We start from the raw sequence: 20909 nt of genomic DNA, 5'->3' as shown, positions 1-20909 counted from the left end.
TTTTCATCTCCATGCCCGTTTACGTTTAGCCAGGGCCCAGCCGTAAACATGGCCACGAGAGGGGTACGAGCCGCCATCCGGCTTGCCGGAATGACACGAGTATTTACGAATGGTATTGACGAAGAACTTAACACTCTACTTGTCTCGAACTCACCATTAAACTTAATATATAATGTAAGCCTAAGTTTTCTATATCAACATCCATTCTTTTGAAAACTTGTCATTTATTTAAGGTAAGATCATTTACTTTATTGAGTGGTAGGCATTAGGCATGCAATTTATCTCCCTTTGAAAATGGGCATTGACACTAGTACTGTGCTTAAAGAAAGCACGTTAAAGTGTTGATTGGGAACATGCGCCAACCCCACTTGAAACGAACATTCTGTATCTCAGTTTATCTTTTAACATTATGTTATTGTGTCAACCGTAATCTTAATCGACGTAACAGTCTAATATGAACACAATGACCATTTCGAATAAAGATAATCCTGTATAGTGAAATGGCACCGTGTTTTCTGAATATGTGAGTTACGGGGTATTAAAGCATCTCCTCTGTGGTGTAGGTACATAGTGAGCGGTTGTGGCACTGTTATTGTGAACCATATATTACCTTGAGGATAGCTGGGTCTACACAGTGCTTAACATCAGCGCTACGCTATCTCCTCTCGTCAACCCAACGTTGTAACCGACGTCACACTTATCATCGGCACAAACACGACCTTAGGCTCCAGTATATGGATATGTGAAATGATCGTTTAATGATCGATTGTACCTCAGATGTGAGGAACGGTAGGGTAGCCTAGTTGTTAAAGCCTTTGAAGACCCGGGTTCAACTCCCAACATGGATACAATGTGTGAAACTACTTTCTGCTGTCCCCACCGTGGTATTGCTGGAATATTGCTAACAGCGGAGGAAATTAAACTCACTCACTCTCTCACCTCGAATGTGAAGACAGCAGGGACACCACATTTCCCTCGCATACTGGGGCCGTGATTCGCTATATTTATACCTGTGTTATATTTAGACAGAGTTCAAGATGTTTCGACCTTGATCTGACACACTACATATTACAGAATGATCTGCCTTACTGTAGAATTTTCTGGCAACTTATTCTTGCTTAGATAAGGTGAGCTGTCCATTGTCTCTCATCTCAAGTTATATATCATGCCACAAGAAGACTTTGCAAAAGGTTATGTTACAATTAAGGATGTAAACGGACAAGGGGGAGCGTTATGTCTAATGGGGAAACTGAATATTCAGACATTGTGTTTTGGAGATATTTCGATTCGTGGAGACTTGAGAAACAGTGAGGGAGTGAATTTAGTTTTACGCTACGTTTAGCAATATTTCAGCAATATCACAGCGGGGAACACCAGAAATGGGCACATCATGGCTCCGTGGGGACACATCATGGCTCCGTGGGGATTCGAACACGGGTCTTCGGCTTGACGAGCGATCGTGTTAAACAATAGGCTACCAACCGCCAAACGTATAAAAATAAGAGGCCTGTAACAAAATTAAAATGCAAAGTTCATTTAGGAAGTATCTTTAGTTTGCCTTTTCAGTGTAGCTTCAAACATGTGCCAAGGTATGAACATTAAATCGCCTAACCACATGCGACCCGTGAAGATCCGGGAATTGGTCTACAGCAACCCATGCTTGTCGTAAGAGGCGACTAACGGGAACGGGTGGTCAGGCTCGCTGACTTAGTTGACACATGACATCGTATCCCCATTGTGCAGATCGATACTCATGATGTTGATCACTGGATTGTCTGGTCCAGATTCGAGTATTTTCAGACCGCCGCCATATAGCTGCAATATTGCTGAGTGCGGCGTAAAACTAAACTCACTCACCCGTTACAAGTCACGTCAGAACCACCTCTCGCGATTTTCTCAGCGACCAGTGCAATAACAAACAGGATGTTAATATTATCCAATCAGCTTCTTTGACAAACTTTACTGCACAAGTTCAGACGGGCGATTTACATTCCAAACTAAGCAGATTTCTCAAGTAACAAGTCTGGGACTGAACAAAAGAGTGAGTGATTTGGTTTAACGCCGATTGTAGCAATATTCCAGCAATATCACGGCAGGGGACACCAGAAGTGGGCTTCACACATTGTACCAATGTGGCTAATCGAGCCCGAACGCTTTAACCATTAGGGCTACCCCACCGCCCCTGAACAAAAGAACATTTCCTAGTGGAATGATAGATGGTCGAGTTTGTAAAGTAATCCTTCCCTAGGTCTATGGAAGTAAAGGATGGACGATGATTTCCACGGAATCAGTCCAACTGTGAGATTAAAAAACCCATTCCGACCGCCACTTTCCAAATCTAGTAAGCTGCGCTCTGATTGGTCGAATTAATGGTGGTTGGATATCATAACGGTAGCGATAATTGAGATCATATTGTAATGAGATAAGCGTGACTGAGTAGGTGGTAATGATTCCCGATCCGATTTGTTTGTGGGAGAGGTTGTTATTATGCTTGTTGATTCCATTTTCCGTGAACGTCCTTCCACGAGACGCGAATACACTCATTTGATAGCATTATCGTTACATGTAATGACGTTTTTATTGCATACACATAACACTACAGTATGAAATATGATCGATATGCTGAATATTGCGCTGCTGAGCAACTTGGAGTTTGAGTGAGTGAGTATGGTTTAATGCCGCCTTTAGCTATATTCTAGCAATATCACGGCGGGGAACATCAGAAATGTGATCACACATTCTACCCATGTGGGGAATCGAACCCGGGTATTCGGCGTGACGAGTGGACGCTTTAATCACAAGGCCACCTAACCGCTCTTACTTTATTGGAAGTCAGGCGCTATACCATTACAGTCAGCATTTACATAGGCCGGTAATTGCTTTTTCGGTGCATGGTCAGAAAGATCAAAACAATATTGACTTGCCATTTGAATTGATTGAACTTTGTTTTACGTAGCAATTAGCTCTAACGCGGTTTTAATTGAGTTTATATCAGGCAATTAAATGGCAGCATAAACAAACGGAGCATGGAATACGATCCTATACGATCAGCCCTCATTCTAGAGGATCGTGTGAAATCGGAGATAAGCCTGCCTTGCTTGTAATGAAGCCAACAATGGACTTCTTGACCATGAACAGCACTCTGTGACGCTTTAGTAACAAGAATGATGTGCAATAAATATTAAATCCTTAAAGGTCACATGCAACCAAAAAATCAAACATACTTAAAATACAATTATCACTTTTCATGACATATAATATGCATTGCTGGTTATGAAAAAACATATAAACAAAATTATAAGCGTACAATCGCAAATCAAAAGTGCAATATTGTGTACTTGGGTTTTACTTCCCAAGAAACAGAAGCAGCCGGGATACCGAACCCAGTCAGAGCGGGTGGGTGTGCACTCAAGTGTAACGGCTGGTTCAATTCGCCCATTGTGTGTGTATATATAGAGATGTTGGGTTTGTAAATACATGCTCATTTTTGGGTATAACATTTTGCAATCAACAGACATCATAACATGTCATGTGTTCAAGTATCACACCTGCCTGTTTGTGTAATTACATAATGTGACAGAGACCGAACTCGGGCCATAAATCAATGCGTTTTGTTTATGGTGTATAGCCTGATTGGTGTTAAGTTCAAATTGCATGTGGTCAGTGATCGCAGTTGTGTATTGAATATTGTCAGGCAGGCAGACAGGCAGGCAGACACAGATGTCAATAAAACAAGACATTGATTTTTGTCTGTGACAACGACATATCTATATCACAGTTAGAAATTCTGTCAACGCTAAATAATGACATTGCTTTTAAGCATCGAGCTGAGAAAGTGACTCGGTAGGAAGAACGTGTGGTGAAATAAACAAAATGAAAGTATATAAACAGTTTATTTACTGTCATAACATACAAAAAGCTCGCGCCTGTGAGATATCAACAAAACATTAGGAAAATAGCTCACACCAAAGCCTTCACCGAGTATTCACCGGACAGCCCGCTTCCAAGTTGCACGAACCTATTTCACTGCGCACGTGCTATGAGCGCAGCCCAGCTGTTGAAACCAGTTTTCCCCGAAGCGCTGGGGGAAAATTAGTGAATCATTTGAACTCCGATTTCACGTTATTTTTCAACTTTATAAGTTGAATTTGCATTGTTTGATGATTTGTTTTGGTAAGTCCATACCGAAAGGTATCAGAATCTGCAAAGTTGTGTTTTACGTTGCATGTGACCTTTAACATGTTCCCATACCTTTAAGGTTTACAAGTGCATTGCCTTTGCATGTGTTTTGTTGGGTGGAACTAGTAGAGCAAGTGGGGTAAATATGACACTCGGGTTAGAACTGCCCTTCAGGAACCCATGCTTGTAATGAGCAGGGTCGGCTGCGCAGACTGGCTATCCTGGTTGGTATGTCATTGTATCGCAATTGCGGATTGATGCTCATGATGTCAATCACTGGGTTTTCTGGTCAAGACTATTACAGACAGCCAATATATAGCGGGAATATTGCTGAGTTCGGCAAACAAAAATGGAAACAATCAAAAACCTTTCTGTGGACCCTGGTATAATCGTTATTTGATAGTGAGCGTGCTTATCAGTTATGTCTTATAATTACTGAAAAGGTCTTGTAACACTTGTTATATTTGGGATTACACTTTCTCAGTGAAGTACAGATTCTAGTACTTTTGTTAGGTTGAGTCCATCTGGGATTCGAACCCACATCCCCAAAGTCAGGCACCTAATCGCCAACACACAAAGTCAGCCGCCTAACCCACTCAGCAACCACGACTTTCCCCAAAGGGAAGTCGGACAACTGCATGGTAGTCTTGACCACGGACTTTGTGTTTCCCTGTGATATGTGTAAATTGTGTATTCATGAAAAGATCTTGATCCAAATTCTTTGGGCTGAACGACACGAAACCTGATTATTACTTCAACAGCTTTTAATAAGACACAAGGGTTAACGTATACCGTATTGCACCCACTCCAGACTAGCAATAAAGCTGTATACACCGTAAGTACATCACCTACAATAATATGTCCATAATAAATTAACGTCATTTTCCTCTCTCGGTCACCTATCAGAGTTTTATTGCATCGTATATGTGACAGGCCCTGGAGTGTGGCACTGCTGACCTGACAACTTCAAAACGCCTATTTATTATCCAATCAGCTCTTTCGACGAGCTTTACTGCACAATATCAGACGGGCGATTTATATTCCATACCAAGCATCGAAAAAACTTTGCAGCAGATTTCAATAAACAAGTCTGGGACTGAACAAAAGAGTGAGTGATTTTGGTTTGACGCCGATTGTAGCAATATTCCAGCAATATCTGACCTGAAAACTTCAAAACGCATGACTTTAAGGCGTTATTTGGGGTCAGCAAATGACTTAAAATTTAACGTCACATCGGCAATATTTCAGCCATATCGTGACGAGAATTTGAATATAAAGATTAGATACGTTAGGAATAGGAAACCTGTCCGTAGAATAACTAGATTATCGCAGTTATAAGTTAAAACTAGTTGATAGCATGTGAAAGAATAAAGTTAAAAACATGACAACTATAAAAACGAGCTGCAGATCGCCAACAACTGAAGGTAGATCACCATTCTAGGGTCCATGGGGACTTGGCGTTATTTGGACGACAGTGGTGTGTTCTTTAAGACAATGTCAATGTCATTTATGTGGTGTATGTCTTGACAGTTGAAATAAATCCACATCCACACCGCTCCTTCTAGCACCCATGTAAAGTAATGAAATCGTTTCCTATAGTTGTTATGACTAAATGTTCAGTATTAAATAGATTTGGAAATATTAATCGGATGTCACACATTTAACACAATTAAGCGCGGACCAACTGATTACTAAGAGTGATATGTACAAAAATAGTGTTAGAAACCTTCAGCTTTCATCTGCCTGAACCCCCAAAGACTCAACCTCAATATTCCCACACCCTTCAACGCATGGTACTTTGTGAACCAAGCCATAAACCTTGACAAAGAGAAATGAGGTTGAGAAATGCATGACATGTTTATAAATGCCTATTTCAACTTGTCGATTTCAAGAGGTCGTATAATGAAAGTCAATGTGCTGCATCCTTGAGAAAGGTTATTCACTCCACTTGTCCCGCTTACCCGTGGAAATCCGGGTTAGAATTGGTTTTCAGCAACTCATGTTTGTCGCAAAATGCGGCTAACGGAATCGAGTGGTCAGGTTCGCTGACTTGGCTGATGCATGTCATCCTATCTAGGGTTGGATATTGCCCTGATTCTCATATTGCGATATATTGCAGTAATCTAAGAGATATTGGAATAAATATTCTTACAAATTGAATGGAGGGTTTCTGCCAAAGTGGGTACATCATAAATTCATAATAGCTCTCTGTGTGCGACATTATCTTCTTAGTTGCTGTTACACCATACTTTCAGGCTCCTGGTCCTCATTGTGCATGGCTGTAAGCCAATGGTTTACAGATACCTAACGTGATATAGAACCTTAATGTGGAATTGAGGTATTTCAACAAAGGTTTGAGAACATAATGATAAAGTATAGTGCCTGTAATAGTATAACATAAGTTTCATGGCCTGTGCTTCAAGAGAATGCACTTCCATGCAGCTTGTAATTATTGTTACTGTATGTCAGTGATTCATTCAGATTCAACTCCAATATGAAAATGTGCTAACATGAACTATTGCAAAATGAAACAAAAACAAGATTTAGGTGAACCACTTGAACTTAAACATCTCACGTAACCTCCAATAACTAAGACCCTTGACTAGTATGTCATTATACAGTTAGAAAGACTTAGACCTTTAAGATAAAATTATAGCATATGTCCTATTATGAAACAAACAAACATAATGGGAATTGTGAAATGGAGCCAGAGCCAGAGCCTCTACTGATATGTCCAAATAAAGAATTGGTCCATTTGAGGCCACTTAATTCCTCCAAAATGTCACATATGAAACCATTCAAACCCACAAAACGTAATGCATTTGGTAGAATATTTGGCACTTTTGGAGCCACTTATAAAGATACTCCCACTTGTAAAATGTTACATGAAACCAACAGAAATAAAACTCAGTTTCATCTGGATATACTGATCGTTTCCTCGTTATCCCCACTGTGAGGACTACTACGTATGGTGAAAGGTCCTTTTCGTATGCAGCCTCTACAGCCTGAAATCAACTTCCTCAATATCTACGTGACTGTACAGAACTTTCTAATTTTAAATCTTTACTAAAGACTCACTTTTTCAGATTAGCTTATGAGTGTAAACGATAATTCATTGCATTGTCCTATAGTCTGTTTGTATGTACTTCTATGTCTTGCGCTTTGAGCATGTTGTACATGGAAAACAGCGCATTACAAGCATGCTATTATTATTATCTAAACTTACGTTGGAAGTAGAAATGCGACATTCATATTGCCCCATTAGGTTTACGTTAATCACAGATGTAATTATATAATAATTTAGAGAAGATATTTAACCCGAACGTAAACCGTCATCAAACTGTTTATTATTTGTTTTTCTGGTAACGTCTTAACGTTGACAGACACGTCAATAGAACAGCGCGTCAGTGTGCTTTATTATACTATACATGGTGGTGGAGCGAACTGTATTTCTCATTCAATCAGATGGGTCATGCTTAACTTTGAGGACAAACATGATAACCTTGATGGCCTATCAAAGTACCCCGCCCAACAGTATGGACCGATGCGGATAATACCTGTTAATGTGGGTGTGGTCCCTCTTCACATAGCTGGATTATTGTTATGTGACGTTACAATTGAGTGAGTGAGTTAAGATTTAAAATCACATCGGCATTATTTCAGCCTTATCGTGACTAAAACTACTTTTAAATACAAACATATAATACATAAAAACTCTGACAACGAAGGACAGTAACATTACTAGATTATCACAAAATGAGTTAAAACTAGCTAGCATATATCATTAAAAATAGAGAATTATTTTGGGACAATACAGTGTAAAATGGGCTATTGATCGCCAGCAGCTGAAGGTAGCTCACCATACCAGGGACCATGGGGACAGGCGTTAAAAAAGTTGTCTATGAATCCTCAGAGCTGGAAATATTATTCTGAACAATTAATTCGCCCTTGCATGTGTTTATGTCCATTCCGCACGGATATTGGATTTTGTTGTCACCTTGTCAAAGTATGTTCCTAAGATGACACCGTCCACATTGTCCACAGTTACAATGTTTCTGTTTTGTATTTAAATATGTACTCTCAGGTTTGTGTGAATAATTGATAATTTCCTGATTTGGGATTTTGATCCTCAGTTAGTAATAGCTCTAATATGATGCATATTTCCTGCACTTATTGACCTGGACATTCGTCTCACTCACGCCAGTGGACTCACTTCAGAGCCATTCATGTAAAGGGAGTACTGTTCCAGTTATAAGACTTAGTAAACAACCCCTGAGCGAAAATATCACAAAAAATGATGTACTCCTCTGCGTCAATGTGGCAGGGGCTTGTCATGAATGTGACAACATAATACCTCATAACTTCCACTGGGATTTATTTATGACATGACTGAATCTTCCTATTTTGCTTGGTCACAGAAAACAATACTTATTGTTTAAAATACAGTTCGTTTCCACAACCATGTATAGTGTAATAAAGCACACTTTTGCCCTGACCTATTATAACGTTAAAGCACCCGGACGCAAACGTCCTCGTACTCTAACTATAATAGTTCAGGGCAAAAGTGTGCTTTTTTACACTAAACATGGTGGTAGAGCGAACTGTATTTCTTAAACGTAATTTCTTTTCTAAGATGCCAAATTTAAAACTTTCTAAGGATAATAACGATTAATTTAAGGCAGAAAACAAACGACGGTGTCGGTGACTTAGATTAAGAATCCTCGCACAGGGCTAACTGGCGCGCTGTTCAATTGGTGTGTCTGCCCCCAATAATACACAATAACAATAATACACACACACACGTTAAGACGAACGTTACCAGAAAAAAACAAATGATAACAGTTTGATGACGGTTTACGTTCGGATTAAATATCTTCTCTGAATTATTTTAAGTACGTCTGTCATTAACATAAACCATATGGGTCAATATGAACGTCGCATTTCTACTACCAACGTAAGTTTAGATCAGTACATCCAGATGAAGCTGAGTAGTCAAGCGACATTCCACGATTGCATTGTGGGAATGTAAACATTGCGAACGTTACCGTGTCGCTGAAAACTTGTGAGTCGAATTGACACATTTTAACCGTCGTAACATAAACGTAATGTTTCCACCAGTGATGTTAGCTGCGTGAAGCAACTGCAAACCAAGAAACGGGATGCAACGGAGTAGTTTACTGTAGGAAGCCGTACGAGGCGATGACAACTGACATGCATCGTGACGTCGCTTACATTGTGACGTAATGTAAAATGGTTCGATTACGAGGGAGCACACTAGAATGGCGCAGTGACGGGATAACGTCATTCGATTGTTACGTCATCTAAAAAATATACCTTTATTGTCTGATCATGTATTTTTTATTCGATTGTTTTAACCGCTAGGCATCTTAGAATCATACATACTAACATTTGTATAGCGCCGATATCCAGCCCAGCAGCTCCAAGGCGCTTTGTTTTTCCCTGGAACACTGGATGTCAATCTCAACGGCACGTCGTATTATCAATCTCAACTCCCTGGGGATGATACAACTCTTCGTATACTTAACTGTTCAAATAGAGTTTTAACCATTTGCTTTATTCCAGAATATATATTTATGAAACTGGAAAAAGTTATAGAATAATGTAAATGATAATATCAAGAGGAACACTAGTCAGTCTGTTTGTTTAGAGTTTATTGTATTGTTTACTTGATGTAAAACCATGTAATGTTGCTTTTCACTTTCTTGTTAACCTAAACTTCATCCTCGAGACATATACGCTATTGTATTACATGCCCCAAAGTCCAACAAAGCTATAATGTATATGAAATGTCATTACTTAGTCTCGGTTACCTGCTAAAACATATTCCATGGGGGTTAGACGGCAAACTACAGTCAAACGCCATTGTGTCGAACTTTGATGTCTTGAACGTACGATTGTCTGGCAGTAAAAACTTCGTCCGTGTTCATTTCTTCTTTAATTACCGTATTTCGTAGGTGTCGAACCTCAGAAAACTCGAAGCTGACATTTCCCGCCATTTGACTGTAGTGGTAAAAAACATGAATGAAGCACTGAAAATCAGTGCTGATTAACAGCATGTGTAGAGATAATCGGCGTTAGGATGCGATGACATACAACTAGCCACTTCATATACATTCTTAAAAAAGGTAGGGGAACCTGAATTTCAACTTGGATAGGACGTACATTGCATAAGCGTTACCAAACGTTTTAAAGAAAGACATCTTATAAACGCACCACCATATCTCATTATCACCACCCCTAAACACATTGAATGGGGCGCAGTAGCCCCATACACGTGCATGGGTGTCATTCTTGATTTCGACGGCTTTCAAGAGGGTTGATCGATAAAACACTATAGACCATTAATTTTGATGATAATCATGCATCACACAGTTGCTAGTATTTGTTTGTAGCCGTTTTTGTGTATATTTGGAGCAACTGATCCACACATATTTCGTTTTACGAATGTGGAGTAATCAGAACCTGATCTGCCGCGTGATACAGAGTTACACTGAAACATACTCGTTTGATTCGGTCTTGGTAAATATACTCCCCTAAACAAAACCTTATCACGACATTGTCACATCGAAATTTTCCGTAGTCAGCAAATGTGGATTCTGTAGTTGTCAACAAACATGACATTGCTGTTATTTATAATGTTTTCCCAGTTGACTGGTTGAAGTAATCTATGGCTTTCTCCAACAAATCTCCACAGTTCTGGAAAAATAGTGGCGCCAACATTATCAGGTTTTTGAACAACAAACAGGTATGATTCTCAAAAGGGTTCATTTGGTTTCATTTTATTTACCATTTAAATGAATCTGAAATATGTCAGATTATGTGGTAGTACGCTCTTTACATTCGTTCGTACGTCTTTTCGATAAATGGTGAAATCTTTGTCTGAAGACAATGTTGACCAACACGTGAAATTTATAGGAACGTGGAATATACTAACACACTTTACGTTGTCTTACGGGTTGTTGGTATTAGTAAAAAGAAACCAGTAGGTCACGTTGTCTTTAGGTTGTAGAACATGAAGACACCAGTAGGTCGCGTTGTATTTAGGTTGTAGAACGTGAAGACACCAGTAGGTCTCGTTGTCTTTAGGTTGTAGAATGTGAAGATACCAGTAGGTCATGTCGTATTTAGTGTGTAGAACGTGAACACACCAGTAGGTTGCCTTGTCTTACGGGTTGTAGAACGTGAAGACACAGGTAGGTCACGTTGGCTTTAGGTTGTAGAACGTGAAGACACCAGTAGGTAACTTTGTCTTTAGGTTGTAGAACGTGAAATCACAAGTAAGTGACATTGTCTGTAGGTTGTAGAACGTGAGGACACCAGTAGTTCACGTTGTCTTTAGGTTGTAGAACGTGAAGACACCACTAGGGCACGTTGTCTTTAGGTTGTAGAACGGAAAGACACAAGTAGGTCACATTGTCTTTAGGTTGGTGAACGTGAAGACACCAGTAGGTCACGTTGCCTTTAGGTTGTAGAACGTGAAGACACCACTAGGTCACGTTGTCTTTAGGTTGCAGAAAGTGAAGATACCAGTAGGTAACTTTGTTTTCAGGTTGTAGAACGGGAAGACACCAGTAGGTCACTTTGTCTTTAGGTTGTAGAACGTGAGGACACCAGTAGGTCATGTCGTATTTAGGTTGTAGAACATGAGGACAGCAGTAGGTTACTTTGTCTTTAGGTTGTAGAACTTGAAGACACCAGTAGGTCATGTCGTACTTAGTATATAGAACGTGAAGACACCAAAAGGTTGCGTTGCCTTTAGGTTGTAGAACGTGAAGACAACATTAGGTCATGTCGTATTTATTGTGTAGAACGTGAAGACACCAGTAGGTCACATTGCCTTTAGGTTGTAGAACGTGAAGACAGCACTAGGTCACGTTGCCTTTATGTTGTAGACCGTGAAGACACCACTAGGTCACGTTGTCTTTAGAATGTAGAACGTGAATACACCAGTAGGTTAAGTTGTCTTTAGGTTGTAGAACGTGAAGACACCAGTAGGTCACATTATCTTTAGGTTGCAGAACGTGAAGAAACCAGTAGGTCACATTGTCATTACGTTGTAGAACGTGAAGACACCAGTAGGTCATGTCGTACTTAGTATATAGAACGTGAAGACACCAAAAGGTTGCGTTGCCTTTAGGTTGTAAAAACGTGAAGACACCAGTAGGTCATGTTGTATTTATTGTGTAGAGCGTGAAGACACAAGTAGGTCACATTGCCTTTAGGTTGTAGAACGTGAAGACACCAGTAGGTCACGTTGCCTTTATGTTGTAGACCGTGAAGACACCACTAGGGCACGTTGTCTTTAGGTTGTAGAACGTGAAGACGCCAGTAGGTCACGGTGCGTTTAAGTTGTAGAACGTGAAGACACCAGTAGGTCACGTTGCCTTTAGGTTGTAGAACGTGAAGACACCAGTAGGTCACTTTGTCTTAATTTGTCAAGGTTATAGAACGTGAACGTGCTAAGTCATTCCGTCGCCATGTCTTGTTGCTGTATCGTGTAATGTTGTAATCATGTAGACCCACGGACAAGTAGAAATAGTAACTAACGGGCAAAAGAAACGAAATCAAGTCGAAATCACTGATATTACAAAACGACAAACCACCATTGGGAAAAAGGAAAGTGAATTTTAATAATATATTAAAATGGGACCACATCAAGGCTGTCACCAACACGATTGCATTGTACAGGTGTTGAGTGTGTATTGATTATCACATGTTAATAATTTATTATCAAAATTCACTAATAAATTTAATAATTTATGATTAAAATTTACTTTCCTTTTTCACAATGGTGGTTTGTTGTTTTGCAATATCAGTGTCGACTTGGTGTCGTTCTTTTGCCCGTTAGGTATAACATCATATATTGCAACAGTGTAGACCCATTTATTAGGCACAACACTATAACATGATATGCTGCAATAATGCACAACCACCTATAAGTAAGAATACGATAACATGATACACGTATGCTGCCATACCCACCTATAAGGCAAAATAATATAACATGATATGTTGCAATGACGTAGACCCATCTATAAGTGAGTGAGTGAGTTTAGTTTTACACCGCACTCCAGCTGCATGGCGGCGGTCTGTAAATAATCGAGTCTGGACCAGTCAATCCAGTGATCAACAGCATGAGCATCGACCTGTGCAGTTGGGAACCGATGACATGATGTCAACTAAGTCAGCGAGCCTGACCTCCCGTTCCCGTTAGTCGCCTCTTACGACAAGCATAGTCGCCCATCTATAAGTGAAATACTATTTAACATTATGTGTTGCAATAATGTAAACCCACTTACAAGTCAGAATGCCACGATATGCAATGTTGTTATAACGTGGACCCACTTCAAATCATAATTATCGATTTCATGTTACATCTATACTACAAACAAAAAGTATGGGAACACCCTAAAATTTGATAGTCATACATATACATAAACGTGATGAAGTCATTCATACTCTAAGGTAAATGCAACTTTCTGTGTGCTTGATAGGAAGCCTGTCTTCCACATGCACTAGGCTGTTGTGTTTGGGCGTTTGAATCAAACATGGTGCTGGTGTGTTTCAACCCCCTTGTTTTTCGCTGTTTTTGACAATGTTTCATTTCACTCAAACTCAACAAATATTTAATCAGTTGCTTCACTGCATTTTCAACATGTCGTTTAAAGTGCCCATTACGCACACAAAAAGTTGCATTTACCTTAGAGTATAAATGACCTCACCACGTTTATGTTAATGCATGACTATCAAATTTTAGGGTGTTCCCACCTTTTGTTTGCAGTATATTATGCGATGTCATTATGAGGCAGCAAAACTAGCAAGTCATGTTTTATATCGCTTCCGGCAGGTGCCCCTGGTGGGTCATATTGTGGTAACGTTGTCAGTTGGACACATTTATCATCGAGACCACAGTTCATTCATACAGCGACTCAACCACGGCAGTTCGTTTTACCAGTGAAGCTCTACCTTCGTTTCGCCGTTAGTAGTGTACATACAAGATTGGTCAAACCATATATGGGCCTTAGAAGATTGGTTCAGCCTTAACACGTGTAGAAATAGTTGGTATGTAGGCTCTTAAGAAGCCTGCAGGGTGTGTTTCGCTTTGTCATGTCTTCTGTTTGAATTGATAATTATTGAGTCACTTGACCGGCGTATTACAGAGGTACGTTGCGATTGTTTCCTTCGGAGGAGTGAACAGGGGAGCAAACTGACGCCGAAAGTAAGTGGACATTTTATACTAAACAGGTCAATCATTAGTATTTGTGTAAATTTGAGATATTTTCATTTTAAATTAATCCATTGACCCAACTGCATCTTGTGGCTGTATTTGATTAAGTTCTTGATCTAACACGACATTGACGTTCGGTTACAACAATTTTCCTATATTTATTTATAATGTTTCCGAATGGAGAGAATCTATGGTTTAACATAGCACAGATTTACCAATCCATGTGAGTTCTTATATATTTTATTATATGTGTACATGTTCTGCTCGTTACTTTGCCTTCAAAGGTCGGTGTCTGTCAGTCAAATGGACAGCTTCGTGATAAAACGTATCAACATATCAATCATATGTCTGAGGCCTTTTTCGTTGCTCGTTAGGCAAATCCATTTTACAACCAGACAAAAAAACTAATTAATGTGAAATCAATACGTCAGATATAATGGATGCAAATTGAACAGACATGTACTTTTTAAAATTATCAAACATAATCCGGATATGTACACTCACACATTGATTTATCCACTGTACAAGGAAAATGCTACTTTGTAGGTTCTTTTTATTCTCACATGGCGCACATCGACCTTTTAGTCAACTCACAGCCTGTCACACGATTGCATTCAACAGGTGTTGACTGTGTATTGATTACCACATCCATCTGTTCACCCAGAAGGTTGTTTAGCTGTTAAATCAATGTCTTATGACAAGTTAGTGTTCTGAAATGAATGAATATTATGACCTCTCCACCTGCAAACTCCAGAGAAGTGTACGCAGTATTAGGATAAGATCAAATGGCAAATGCCACGGTAGTTGGTACAGTGTAGTCAGTACAGAGAGATGTTATGATGGTGGAGTGTTCAAGGGCATGTGACTTGCGAAGGAGTATATTTTCCTTTACACCACAGAGGAATTCGAAACACAATGGCCGGCAAACTCCGGAGAAGTGTGCTCAGGGTTAGGATAAGATCAAATTGCAAATGCCATGGTAGTTGGTACAGTGCAGTCAGAACCGGGAAGTGTTATTATTGATTGAATGGTCAAGGGCATGTGACTCGCGAAGGATTATATTGTACATTAAAGCTCAGAGGAATTCGAAACACAATGATAGAAAAGGAACACAATGATACAGTGGAACCCATTGGAACTGAGGAATTACGGCGATTCAGGGTTAACGTATTTATACCGAGGACACACAGTGGTACAGAAGAAACTCAATGGTACAGTGCGAGAGTGAGTTTAGTTTTACGCCGGACTCAGCAATATTCCAGCTATATGGCGGCGGTGTGTAAATAATCAATGGTACAGAAGAAGGATACTTATGTTATGTGGACTTGTATGTCTTGTAGGTTCAAAGGAAGGTTGTGTGATTGGTCCAACCTTGTTTTCACTCTTACCTAGCGGATTATGAATTGAAGCGTCGAGACAGTGTACTGCTAAGAGAGTCATCGTGGTGCGTATGAAGGCTGTGTGCTCAGTCCACGTCTGTTTTCATTTTTTCCAATTAAATTAGATCATCAGAATTAGTGTTGAGGCATAAACTACTTTGTGGGTCATGTTGGCTTCACACAAGGCTGGATACTTTATATTACACGTTTATATTCCATCTTCCCAAGGTGATTGTCACCAGAAATGTTGAATTGTGCATTTGCATTTTTACCGGAAACCGCTTTAGGTAACGCTTGATGACGATGTTATAGTTTTGTCTCACATTGCCTCGTTTACTGAAAGTGTTTAATATTGCGTACAACTTTCCTACGCGTCATCACTGTTTGATTCATAAGGAAATGCCGGAAGTGGACATTGGACTCTTATTAAAATAATATCATATCATTATGGAAATATGTGTGTTGCTTTCTCAAGGAATTCAAGAGTGTATTATGTATAATCTTTCTTACAACCGAGAGGTTTATAATTTTGGGGGGTACTGTTAAGATGTGGTCTAATCTTTGCAGGACAAGTAGAAGTGGAATGCATAAGAAAAACATTGTGAATAACACGACGTTTACGGAGTATATGCTTGCTGTTAAACATAGACTTTATAAATCATGGTATTGCTACGTAAATAGAAAGCAAGCCTATGCATTTGATTATTTGACACCGCAATAAGAATATATTGCATTTAATGCATTACATGTATTCACGTTATCATTGCATTTTTATCAAATTCGTGTTATATAGATGACGTTTGTTTACATCACTTCTTATCTCTTTGCAGCTGTTGCACGCCAGCTGACTTGACGTTATGCCTCCGAAAGGGTCTCTCCTTGCTGCTCAAAACGGCGGCTCAGCTCACAAGGAACCTTCCAGCTTCTGGTCGTCATGGCGGGAAACGCTGGTGGTGTCGGCGTCGTTCATGTCGGCGTACACTGCTTACCTAGCTCTACAGAGTCTGCAGAGCAGTCTGAACCAGGAACAAGGCCTGGGAGTAGTGTCGCTGGCATGTCTGTACGGGACAATCATCCTATCTGGTATACTCACACCGCCTTTTATAAGGCTGGTGGGACCCAAGTGGACCCTAGTGGTGGCATGGGTGTGCCACAGTGTGTACACAGCCAGCAACTTCTACCCCACATGGGCAACCCTTATCCCTGCCTCAGTCGTGCTTGGGGCCATAGCCGGGCCAATGTGGACGGCCCAGGGATTATACATCACCACCAACGGAGAACGCATTTCTAAAACAACTGGACAGAAACTCCACACCATCTTGTCCAAACTGAACGGTGCCTTCTTCATGTGTTACGAATCTACTCAAATCACGGGCAACCTGATCTCTTCTCTTGTTCTCAAGCAAGGTTCCTACGCAGACACCAATACAACAAGATGGTGTGGCGCAGACAACTGCCCAACTGTCGGCAATGGTACAGAGATAGCGGAACCAGAACCGCAAATAGTGAACATTCTGCTGGGAGTCTTCCTGGTGTGTGATCTTATCGGGTTGGCTCTGACGGTTTGTCTCTTGCCTCCTCTCCATAACACCCAACCTGAGGGAAAGAGCATAGAAGAGCCAGGGTTAGGGGAGACGCTCGTGTCCTGGTGCACAGCTCTCTCCGACCCCAAACTCATCTGCCTTGTTCCTTTCTTCTTGTCCTGTGCCATGAGTCAAGGGATTTTATTTGCAGATTTTACAAAGGTAAGGGTACACAATACATACCTTCATGCCTGTACTGCTGACTAACTGACCACAACGTTTTTTCCAGTACGAATGTTTGCATATTTCATGAAGGAAATCATTTGAGTTTCAAGTTAGGCAGTGCTTAAGTGCAAGTTGTTTCATCGGACATTACACCTATATCGAGGCGTTCTATGCAGAATCACAATCGTACTTTAACACTGACTCTGTGGAATTGGGCCCAGACAAACCAGAAGTTGACAACAAGGGCAGCGACCCATGCCGCAGCCTGAGAGTTCTAGTAGACAAAGTGTCCGCCAGGGGAACATCCTACCATGGGACTTTTAAAAGTACTTTTTGTTACGCAGACTTGTTACGTTACTCATTGGTCTATCCATGTTAAACCGCGTTCTGGTGGCTCAGTTGGGTGGAAATATCGACAAAACCCAATCCCCAGTCATAAGAAATATCTGCTTCAAGCAGAGTCAATTGTTATATTCCAACTTTATTAAAAGCATGTGTTCTGAATCACTATCTAATAGAGATGATACCAGGTACTAGCAAAAATCCATTTTTGACTTCCGTCATAAGCATATGGAAAGGTTAGGCAATGTTTCTCCTCTGCTAAAAATGGTAAAAATCAAAAATGGGAATTTATTTAGATATAATTTTTGTCACTGATGCGTCAGATCTTTAATTTCCCTCACATGTCTACCATAAACGTTTTTGAAAGTTTTACTAAAGCCTTGAATGTTGTAACTTCTCAGCAGAAACGGAATGCTGACTATTGGAAAAAGGCCCATGGAAATTGTTATGTTACTTTAATAGTGCATCATTCTTGAGCGTATAAGCCCTACTGCACTTTGAATTGATATGGGGAGATGGAGCATCAAAAGCCATGTTTCGAGCAAATATTGAAGCATTTATCCTCCTTTCTATCTTTTTAGGCCTTCATCAGTTGTTCTCTTGGCGTCTCAATGGTTGGTTTCATCATGGCAGCGCACGGCGCCATCACGTCAGTTATTGCGATCATATCCAGTCAGATTGCCAAATACACGGGGCGATATGGGCTGTTTGCTATTGCATTCACGTGTAACATATCTATGGTACTGACACTGCTTCTGTGGAAACCGCAAAGTGACAACATCACACCTTTCTTCACCATTCCCATAATATGGGGAGTAGCGGTTGGAATATTCCATGCCCAGTTTAACTGTAAGTATACTGCATTTTCTCACATTAGGAAGGATGATTTTATGTTAAAATTCCTGATGAAAGCTGTTAATGATACGAAGCGAACTTTGAAGTGAGTGAGCTAGTTAACATTCTACATCGCATCGGCAATATTACAGCGATATAGCGATGAAAACAAGGTAATCAATTTTAAATATCTTCTTTGTTTAATTGTGTTTTTGTTTTTGTTTGTAGTGTTACGTTGAATGCAACGGCCATGATGCTTGAAATTGCTTTCGAATTGCAAACAATAGTAAACGAGTTGTTCTTTTACCTGTTGTAGTGAGTGAGTGAGTGAGTGAGTGAGTGAGTGAGTGAGTGAGTGAGTGAGTGAGTGAGTAAAAAGTTTACATCACATCGGCAATAGTACAGCCATATAGCGATGAAAACAAGGTAATCAATCTAAAATATCTGTCGATAACGGACAGTAAAACCAACTAGACTATCACAGGTATATATTTAAAACTAGTAATTAAATCTAAAATACTTTAACTATAGAGGACGATAAAATATGAAAAAACAGGCTATAGATCGCCAACAACTGAAGGCAGATCAGCATACTAGGGACCTTTGCTACCCGCATGGACCCTAGTTGGATTTACACCATCCCTTCAGCGGCTGGCGATTGTAGGAAATATTTAGCCAAACTTTAAAAGAACAAAAATACTACGTTTTAAAAATCTGATAAGTTTAAATTTAACTTTGAAAGTTTTGGGACTTACGTATGCGAACTTTGGAATAATGGTCCAGGGCCAAAGATCAACTGAAGGTCATTTTTGTCAGTTCAGTCTATTTCTGAATGATACATAATTAGTATGCGTTTATGTTCATTTATGCAGACGGTTGGGTTCAAATGCTATTGATCATTGTGGAGACGTAGGAATCCAGGGGCTCCTTTCATGAAGCAACCTTTACTAAGGTTAAGCTTTACTCCCATTCTTCAACATTGCACTAAGGTTACCTTAGTGACTTACGATCACCTTAGTGCCTTGTGAAAGGACGCCCTGGGTTTTAAGGAAGAGTGAAATTAAGAATTAGGAGAAACATCTTGATATAACTGGAACCCAAAAGTTAAACCAAAGTCACTCACTTACTCTCTATTTCTTCTGATTCAGCTCTGGTTGGCATGCTTTTCCCTGAGAAGAAACCATCAGCGTTCGCCAACTATCACACGTGGAACGCCATCGGTTATACCATAACTTTCGCCTACGGAGGTGTGTTGTGCGTGCGCACAAAGCTGTATGTGTGTCTTGGAGCGGTTGTTTTTGGCATTCTGGGATACACAGGAGCGGAAATACTCTATAGAAGACAAACACGAGCACATCACGAGGACGTGGCAAATGAGGATGTAACATTTTTAGGTCTTCAGAAAAAACCAAGGTGACCTGACTCGAAGTTAAGGAAAAAAAAAATGCCAAATCAAAGACACATAATTAAATTCTTCTTATGTTCATTTTAATTCCTGAATTCTGATTGGCTGAACTGGTCTTCCACTCTGGCTGCACAAACACCGGTATAGTTCAATCTCAGATCTACACATGTCATCAATCTACGGATTTCATTTCTGGCTCATGTTTTTTTTTTCCATCGGTGTCTTCATGTCCTGGGGATTTAATGTTTGTATCTGACACTTTCTGACTATTTCAGTTAAAATAGCCGCCTTCTTACCTACATTAACCGTAACGGTTAGAAGCGGTGTATAATTATATGTGTAAATAAGGCCCGTCCGACCTCCCGAGACGGGCTAGATTTCTGAGGGCCGGTCTAAATTCACAGCTAGCCGGCCCGATGGTCTGGTAAAAAATTTAATAACATGTTCCATCCATCTAAGTAAATTCCCCATATCTTTAAATCTTTTTTTTCGAATTGAGCTTTGCATTTAGACTTGACAATTACTGTTTGAACATTGACCTATCGCGAGCTCAAAGCACTGCGTTGACATATATTATCACTAAAACAGCGTCTATACAATCACTAAACATTGAATTTTATGTGGATTTTCTGGTCTGGATAAATCCATTTTGGTCTGGTAACATTTTGAAGTTACCAGCCCTGATGTCTGGCTGGAGTTTTTGGTTTATTTCATACACTGTAAATAGAGGTCTTCCTCTCGATTCACAGGTCTTTGTTTGTTGTTGTTGTTGT

General features: G+C 40.0%; 1 protein-coding gene across 1 annotated transcript; it reads left to right on the top strand.

The window, feature by feature from the left end:
- The first annotated feature begins 16654 nt into the window (after positions 1-16654).
- Positions 16655-20148, top strand: LOC124255827 (protein unc-93 homolog A-like). Its single transcript, XM_046689768.1, has 3 exons — positions 16655-17552; positions 18479-18746; positions 19880-20148. The coding sequence occupies exons 1-3, from the start codon at positions 16665-16667 to the stop codon at positions 20146-20148; spliced, it is 1425 nt and encodes a 474-aa protein (XP_046545724.1). The 5' UTR covers positions 16655-16664.
- The last annotated feature ends 761 nt before the right edge of the window (positions 20149-20909 follow it).

Source organism: Haliotis rubra, unplaced genomic scaffold (assembly GCF_003918875.1).
Source record: "Haliotis rubra isolate DU_JTF1 unplaced genomic scaffold, ASM391887v1 Scf1158, whole genome shotgun sequence".
Taxonomy (NCBI): domain Eukaryota; kingdom Metazoa; phylum Mollusca; class Gastropoda; order Lepetellida; family Haliotidae; genus Haliotis; species Haliotis rubra.
This window is presented reverse-complemented; position numbering and strand designations above follow the sequence as displayed.

What these genes read in the sequence shown, in the direction of transcription:
- LOC124255827 (XM_046689768.1), top strand. Translation starts at nt 16,665, where the DNA reads ATGCCTCCGAAAGGGTCTCTCCTTGCTGCTCAAAACGGCGGCTCAGCT. An exon ending in TATTTGCAGATTTTACAAAG is followed by an intron (nt 17,553 to 18,478) that starts GTAAGGGTACAC and finishes CTATCTTTTTAG; the next exon opens with GCCTTCATCAGTTGTTCTCT. An exon ending in ATTCCATGCCCAGTTTAACT is followed by an intron (nt 18,747 to 19,879) that starts GTAAGTATACTG and finishes CTTCTGATTCAG; the next exon opens with CTCTGGTTGGCATGCTTTTC.